At 38.8% G+C, this 9,013-nt stretch overlaps 1 protein-coding gene across 1 annotated transcript; it reads left to right on the top strand.

The window, feature by feature from the left end:
• The first annotated feature begins 310 nt into the window (after positions 1-310).
• On the top strand, positions 311-6,942 carry LOC149836022 (uncharacterized). The gene is made up of 5 exons (XM_090009689.1): positions 311-622; positions 713-850; positions 1,044-1,175; positions 1,236-1,321; positions 6,804-6,942. The coding sequence occupies exons 1-5, from the start codon at positions 311-313 to the stop codon at positions 6,940-6,942; spliced, it is 807 nt and encodes a 268-aa protein (XP_089865815.1).
• Positions 6,943-9,013: the final 2,071 nt, after the last annotated feature.

The following is a 9,013-nucleotide window of genomic DNA, read 5'->3' on the forward strand; positions in this document are numbered from 1 at the left end:
GGCATCCAATAATAGCCATAAAAAAGTTAAAAAGGAGTGCCCTACTCCATCACCAGCAGCCAAAGTAGAAATCGAAGGCCTCGACAAACAAGTTGCCATGTCCTTAGCCGCCCTCTCAATCACTTCATTCCCCCAAATGCCACCAATGATGTCCTCACCCATTTGATAATTTAAACCAGTCAGTGAGAGTGTTTGTGTTGAGAGAGAGAGAGAGAGAGATTGCTAGTTTTAGAACATCATGTCAGTACATGAAATGTGCTGTCCCTGGGATTCCTCTTTCTTCAACCTGCTTGATGCCTTCTTCCCCAAGATGACTAAATCTTTTTCTCCATGGTCTCCGGAGCTACTGAATCAGGGGGCATGTTCTGTTGGAGCAGCTAAAGCAGAGTCTCTAAATGGGTACTCTGCTTCTATTGGTAGCAGTAGTGTTGAGAGTGCTGAGAGACAAGGGCGGATGCAGAGGAGTCTGAGCAGCCTATCACTAGAGCACCTTCCTCTCTCTTGGTCTGAGAATGGCTACCTCCACACTAAGGATTTACATGGTCAGCAAAACCTTTTGCATGTTCCACACGAATATGGAGTAGGAACCATGAGGAAGGCCTCTAGTACCGGAGACTTGCATGTGAGAGAACTGTGTGTGTGTGTGTGTGTGTGTGTGTGTGTGTGTGTTTTACTCCATGTTTAGAGCAAAACTAAAATCAAATTAGTTCAGTTTGATTCAGGTTCAGAGAATTCAGGTGTAGAGCAAGGAGGATTTAAGGTTGCACGTTACAGCGCCGAAGAACGTAAGGAAAGGATCCATAGGTACCGGTGCAAGCGTACACAGAGGAACTTCAATAGGAAAATTAAGGTTTTAATCTCTCTCCCTTTCTTCTTTATCTCAAAGTATGGACTTCAGTAATCTTTTTTAGAAAAAGCTGAGCTTCTCAAGTATGGTCATTAGTTAAGGCCTATAACTTAATAGTAACGACCCATTGTAAGGCAGGCTTTCAAGTGCTAATCAGATTTTCTTCTTGCTAACTGATTATGCTGTTCTTCACCAGTATGAATGCCGGAAAGTGCTGGCCGATAGTAGGCATAGGATTCGCGGAAGATTCGCTAGAAATGAGGGAGCTGAGAAGCATCAAGATGCAATAAAGAGCCTGGATAAGGAAACGGACGAAGAAGAAATGTGGGTAAGCTTCTAATCTCTTTACCTTAACTTTTTCTCTTGTTATGGTCAAACTGGAGGATAGCCATCCAAACAAAGGGAACGTTATGAGACTTTTGGCAGTGACTTCTCTTTTGCTGTTTCAAAAGATGCAAGGAAATTGGGCAACCTGTAGTTAACATCTTGTAATAATCTAGGTAGAGCTGCTCGGAGAAGAAGCCAAGTTCAGGATGCAAACTGAAAATGGTGGCCTTTGCAATTTGGAGACACCACATTATCCATACGATTTCAAGGTGCATCTTGGAGTCTAACCTGCATCTGATTTGATCAAGTGCTCGATCGTGCGGTGCCTTGGCTCGGTATCTGTCCGCATGCGGCAAGGTGGATCCAATACCTTAACAAGAGAAGATCCATGATTCATGAAGGAGAAGTGCACGCAAAAAATGCAAAAGCCCATAAGCAAGTTTGTGGTCCTAGTCTTTTGGACAATGACAATGATGGAAGTTGATCAATGATAGATTGCAGTAGTATTTTCACTAAAAGCAATGCACTCACGTGAGACCCGTTGCATCCAATATGAAAGAATAATGGTACTTTCGTCCATGGTTGGACTTTATTCAGATACTAATTCAGCCTTAATTCTACCATGCTATAATGATTAGGGGTGTCAACCGGTCGGGTTTACCCAGACCCTGACCAAACCATATAAGGTCTGGGTATATATGATGACAAATAAGAAGACCCGAATAAGACTCGGGTCCGGACTCGATCGAAGGTTCGATTAATACATGGATCTGGGGTATAGTTTGTGAAATTGTATATCAGACCCGGGCCCAACCCAAGTTCCGATTAAGACCCGCAAATTTTTAATATAAAAATGATAAAAAATATTATTTTACCGTATATGGTTCAGGTCTGCAGTTCATATAGTTCTTATCAGGTCCGGGTATGGTTTCTCTTCTAGTTGACTCGATTAGACTCAGGTTCGGACTCGATACCATACCCGAAATCTGATCCAAGTCTAGTTTCACTTGGATACGAACCAAACCCGACCAGTTGACAACCCTAGTAATGATCCCTTTGCAAAGACTTTTTTTTTCAAGATGGTTTTAAGATATGTGGAAAATTTGAAAAATTATCAAAAAGTAAGCAAAGCAAGGAAAACTTGAGAAAAGGGAAACACAATTAAACTTTTAGGTTTTGACTGTTCGTGGAATTAACTTGTTAATGATGGGGAGTGAAACTAATGAGAAAATTACAAAAATGAATCCAAGTAATCACCCATTTACAGAAACTGCCCAGCTTTCCGGTTAATTATGCCGTTACACCATCTGCCTTTTCTTGATATATTTTAAATATCCGTCTCACGAGGTATAAATTTTCGTTGATAAATAACTCATGTTATGATCCTTTAATAAAGACATAAATATTGTAGGTGTTTTAGTTGATCTTTGCAGATATTTTGCATGACTAAACAATAATCAATTGAATGACTAGCCCTAATTATGCCCTCGAAAACATTTTTCCTTTTTTGAAAGGCAAGTTGGGGTTAGTCATGACCCCTACCAGAACCAATTAATCTGGTATGAAACTGTGAGTGAGTACACCCTTTAGTAGAGGACCCCGTCTTGGGGGGTGATCCATCTAGGATTTCTGGACACCCTTCTTGCCATTTTAGCGGATTGACGGGAAACAAAATTAGACATATATTTGATTTTCTGTACATGAAATTTACAAAAACGTCTATCCAGACTTGAAATCACAGATTCAGAGGCGTTTCCATTCAGCCACCTGCTGGTGGATGCCATAATATATATCAGCAGAACTTTTGAAGACTGATCGAGTAGAGAGAGGATTGGTAAACATCCACACCACTCTCTAGAGCAACCTCAATTGAAAAGGAGCCTACAAACAAAAAATTGCCCGAATGGTCACGTATAGTAAAACTAAAATTCCACCGATGATGGAAGGTCCCATGAATTCAGACTTGGATCCAGTCCTTATCTGGTGGGAACCAGTAAAATAGACGACACCATCAAACAGCCACCTCATTGCCTGAATCTTTCAGAATCCACAGAATTTGATCTCTGGTCAGCTTTATACCTTCTTGTTGCAGTTAATCAATTGAACTTTTTTTTTTTTATCCTAAAAAAATTTGAGAATTTCTCAACTTAATTCCAAATCACCCAGACAATCACTTGGAAAATTGAAAAGTCATGATCCACCCCCTACAGGTATGCTTGTCTGCGAGTTTAACAGCTCCCCAATATTTAATTTAAGCTGTGTCTAAGGCCCCTACTTGGTTTTCATCCAACACAAATAGATTCGTAACAACTCTCTACAAGTGGCTACCGAAAACCCAGGCCCCCTTCATCAAGTGGTTTGCCAATGTTGTTCCAATTGAGAAGATGAGCATGATGGGTGTTGGATCGTCCACACTCAGGATTCTCTCAATCGAGCTAATTATTGGTGCAGGCAGGAGGAAGGTTCCCATCCAATATAATGGAAATGACTAGAGGACCTAACAAATTAGAACCACCCTAGCTGCCATAGAGAGTTGCTTCTCATCCCACCTTTCTAACCTGGCTGTGAACTTGTTAATCAAAGGCTCGCACATAGATTTCTTTCTTCAACTTTTCTTGAAATAGAAGAAGGCCTAAATATGTGAGAGGAAGGTGTTTTTCCTTCCATCCACTGGCTTGCTTAAGAGTTCTTGTCACACTCCGGGGCATGTTGAACGGCACTAAAATCGACTTTTCATGAGATCAACTACTTTTTCAAAATTTCTCATGCTCTTTAGAATTTTTTTAATAGAGTTCTTTTGGTCTCTAATGAAAAAAGGGCATCGTCCACATTAAAGGAATGGTGCCAGTAAAAACTGCCGATCCTCACCAGAACAATCTTTTTTTGGGAGACCGACCAATTCAAGTGCCTCGAGAGTCCTTCCACTATGATCAGAAAGAGGTAGGGGGAGAGGGGATATCTCCTTGTCTAATCACACGGCTTCCCCAGAATTGACAGTAGCTTCGCCATTCATGAGTACGACAAAGGATTGGGTTTTGACATAGATCATGATTTTTTTTATCCATCCTACATCAAAACCCAAGGATAATAGAGATTCCTCGAGGAATTCCCAGTCCATACCCTTCGCCAGGTTAGTTTTGATTTGAACATGACACTTTTTCATTTACTAAACGCCATCGAATCAATCATTTTGTGAGCCATAAGAATGCTTTCTTGAATGTTGCACCCCTTGAGAAATGCTTGTTGCTTCTTACTTATTATCCACTCCAAAATCCCCCCTCATACAGTTCACCATGACTTTAGTAATCGCCTTGTAGACTAAGTTACATAAACCGATGGGATGGAATTGGGAGAGCCTCTTTGCGCCTTCTGTCTGTCTTAGGAATGATAGTGATATGCGTACAGTTTATACATTTTAGAATTTTCCCAGCCTGAAAGAAGCTTTTAACTGCTTTTATAACATCACCCACCACCTATAATATGCCAAAAGGTCCGGAAGAAGCATCCAGGGAATCCGTCTGAACCTGGGGCACTGTCACCATCCATGTCAAGAACCGAGTGCCTAATCTCATCCTCTGTGACCTCTTTCTTAAGACCTGTGTTCTCCTCATCGTTGACCTTAGGAGCTGCATCGCCTTCTAGGGAACTATTTTTGTCAGGAGACTTGGTAAAGCTGGGAGAAAAAGGACACAGCTTCCTATTTGATCTCATTGGGATTCTGAGCTATGATGTTCCTATAAGAATGAAAGAAGGTATTTCTATCTCATTCCTCCAGCCATTTACAACAGAACTTTTGCTTCCAAAAGGATTCCTCTAATTCCTAATTAAAGACTCTGGAGTTCATCCTGTAATTGTAACTCTCTTGAGATTACTTTGAAATCTCTGTTATGGATCTCCTGTTGGCATGATTCGAATTCTGCTTGGATGGACTTGATGGGTTTAGGGAGGTCGCTGATCTCGCCCATATAACACATATATGCATGATTGAATTATTATAAAAGTGTTTTGACAACCTTATAACATATATATGCATGCTTGAATTACTATGAAAGTTTTTTGACAACCTTAAAACACATATAAACATGATTTCATCACTATGAAAGTTTTTTGACTGCCTTATAACACATATATGCATGATTGTGATACATAACACATTTATTTGATAGCCTTATAAACCATATATGCATGCTTGAATCACTATGACATTTTTTTGACAACCTTAGAACACATATCTGCATGATTGAATCACTATGAATTTTTTTTGTCAGCCTTAGAACATGTATCTGAATTTTGTTAATGTTCTTCACTTTATTCCTAGTCTATGTGTCATTCAGACATGTTACTTTGATTTTCTTAGATTAGGTGCATTGCATATAATTTATTTTATTATATTTTGTTTATCAATACTAACATTCCAGTTCTCTTGTAGGATGTTGGAGATGATCAGCGTAGAGGAGCTGATGGAGGCATGGGTGAAGGGGCAAATCGAGACAATGAATAGGATAATGCTCCAAATCTTGGCGATGATTAGATTCATGTGTTGAATTTGTTTCATGTACTTGTTGTTTCAAATGAAACTCTTTGTATATGTTCAATTGTATATAACTAATTTGAACTTTGGCAAGGATTATAGTGAGTTGTTAAATTTGTTTCACTTATAGCTTGTGTTAAATTTGTTTCACCCACTTTGTATATATTTTTTTTATGTGTACTTTATTTTTTATACACAGGTTATATAAATTGCAGTACGAGAATTTTTTTCTCGATATTTATATTTCAAATAAATTTTTTTTTTTAAAAAAGTGTGATGGATAATATCCATAGCTAATATTCATCACGAATGTAGCGACGAATATTAATCTGTCTCAAAAATTGAATCAGTCGATGTTTTGCGATGGAATGAAATTCGTCACTAAGTCGTCGTTAAATGGGCGACGAAAATGTATCCATCGTGAAATTTTAGCGATGGATTATCGATGGATATGTATCTGTCGTAAAATTCTAAATCAGTCTTAATTTAGCGATGGATCATGACATTTGTTAATCCATTGTGAATTAGTGACAGAAATAGCGATAGATTAGTTTTGTCGCTAATTAGTGACTAGAAAATTGCAACAAATGCTCTTCATCGCTAATCCGTCGCGAAACGAAATAGCGATAGATTTGCGATGGATTAGCCTCCGATAGCATCTGTCTCTAATCCACAGATTTCTTGTAGTGTATTGAGATTTATCGAGCTCAATAGGTTGATCAAGCTCGGCTCGTTTGCTCGTCCGAGCCTCTGAGCCATATAGAAGCTTGGCTCCATTAAAGCATGGACGAGCTTCGAAACGAGCCCAATCTGAGCTCGAGCCGGCTGGGTTCGTTGTGCATCCCTATGTGTATATGTGTGTGCACATGCAAACGCTCTTTGAGATTTTTGAAAATTTGCTGCCTTGTACCTACCACCAAATTCATTCTTCTTTCTTTGTAGTCATTATTGATCGACACAATGGTTAGACCTCTTTTGGACTAAAAGAAATAGACCAAATGGTTCAGCCCGTGTTCCCATTTTCATCATGCGATTTGCCTCCAATTTTCATATGAATGTCCACCCCCATTGTCTTTTTAGTTATTCTCTATTTGACAGCTACTCTTTAGACCCTGATTGGAAACTTGTAGGAAGTGAGGAATACCCAGTGCCAAAGTTGTTTGGGCTGGATGCAGTTGTAGGAAATGATGGAACTGGTGACACCTTCAGTTCCACGTTTCACTTCCCACCTACATGAGGTGGTAGTTACCAAATACTACACCAGTTCCCACACTGGTGACTGCTCCGCGACCTTCCCAATTCTCTTCAAGTTTTAATTTTAACTTTTCAGCTACATTCCAAACAGCTTCCACAAGCGGAAGTGATGAATCCCCAGCTGAACCGTGCCACTTATTCCAAACAACCATATGGATTTGATAAAACCACAAATTTAGGGGATTCCATAATTGCAACCTTATCTGCCACCAACTGACAGTTTCCAAACAGGGCCTTATAGATGCTGTACATTTTATTCAGTCGTAAAGGTATTCAACTGAAACACCGTGCAAACAATAATGGCATGAGAAGAACCAAACTAGCAAAATGGAGGAAGAAAAGCCACAGTGCAGGAAGTAGAGGTCCACCATTATGTCCAAACATGCAGCAATTGGAAATTGAAAGGGACATGTCCAACTCATAAGGGAGTGTGACACATGGGCTTGTCTATTTATCCTGCGGTGTCAACCAGTCTGATTTGAGTGTTGAAGAAGGATCTCAGGTTCTAAACATTGCTTTCGGAGCCAAGCTAAGATGGAAAGTGAAATAAGAACTTTATTGGCACCCTGACCTAAGGTAAAAATGATCCACTTCTTTTATTCTAATCAATCTCTGTGTGTGTCCCTCTCTCTCTCTCTCTCTCTCTCTCTCTATATATATATATATATATAGAGAGAGAGAGAGAGAGAGAGAATTGGATGTATCGTGATATACAAAAAACAAATCCGATGCAAAATTGGATTGTTTTGCACTGCTGATTGCACGCACGATAAGCGGCACACAAAAATTTGCGCAAAATGCAACGTTCACCTCGCTGAAAAACGCAAAAAAAAAAAAAAAAGACGTGTCTGACTTTCGTCTGACGAAAGGGGGTCTGATGACATAACCCCTTTCGTGTATATATATATATATATATATATATATATATATATGAGTAGGGATTAACATCGAACTCATAACTAGTTCTACGTTATGTCGGACGCAATGCGCTGCTGATCGCTCGAAGCACATTAATTGTTCATTTTTAGGACCTTTAGCAGCGATCCAGGACCATCTCTAAAGGTCCAAAAGGTGGAAAAAATACAATCGAACACCTCTGGTGTGTCCGACGTAGTTTGATGCCAAAGGCATCCAATGATATACTCTCGTTCATATATATATATATATATATATATATATATATATATATATATATATATATATATATATATATATATATATATAAGGTCAATATTGGCTATTAAAAGTAAAAAACTAATGAATAGAAATCACTTTTTTCTTTACAAAAACTTATGTGGCTTCCATTTCTTCTCCGTGACTTGGAAATTTTCCTCCGTCAATGTCATGTTCTATTTTGTGATAATATTTCGACACTTCAAACTACCATCAAGTCAGGTTTTCATTCTCGCATGATGCATGTTGAAATTGACTATCATTTTGTTCGAGAAAAAGTTGCTCAAGGGACTCTCATCACTCGTTATGTGTCCTCGTCAAAACAACTTGCCGACATTTTTACTAAGCCATTGTCGCACACCCACTTCTTAGATCTTTGTGTCAAACTGGGTCTCTCTACTCCACCCGTGACCAGTTTGAGGGGGACTATTAATAATAGAGATAATATCAGACATGATAATGAGAAGAGAGATAATATCATACACGATAATGGGGCTCTCACAAGAGGTTTCAAAAAGATCAAATGTGAAGAAGGTTACAAACTAGATCACGATAAGATTGGTCATGATAATCGCACTCTCACACAAGGTTTTGATATTGACAAATATGAAGTTGGTTATGATAGAAATCACAATAATATCAGGCATGTTAATGGGACTCTCACAAGAGATTTTGATAAAGCCAAATGTGTAATTGGTTATGATAGAGATCACAATGGAACTCTCACAAGAGGTTTTGATAAGGCCATGTATGAAGCTATTGACAATGGGACTCTCACAAGGAGATATGATATCGACACTATCAAATATAAAACTAATATGATGGAAGCCAAACTTACTCATAATATCAAGATTAACGATGATAATGATAATCTTGATATT

This window comes from Nuphar pumila, chromosome 6 (genome assembly GCF_984573655.1).
Source record: "Nuphar pumila chromosome 6, dmNupPumi1.hap1.1, whole genome shotgun sequence".
Classification (NCBI taxonomy): Eukaryota; Viridiplantae; Streptophyta; class Magnoliopsida; order Nymphaeales; family Nymphaeaceae; genus Nuphar; species Nuphar pumila.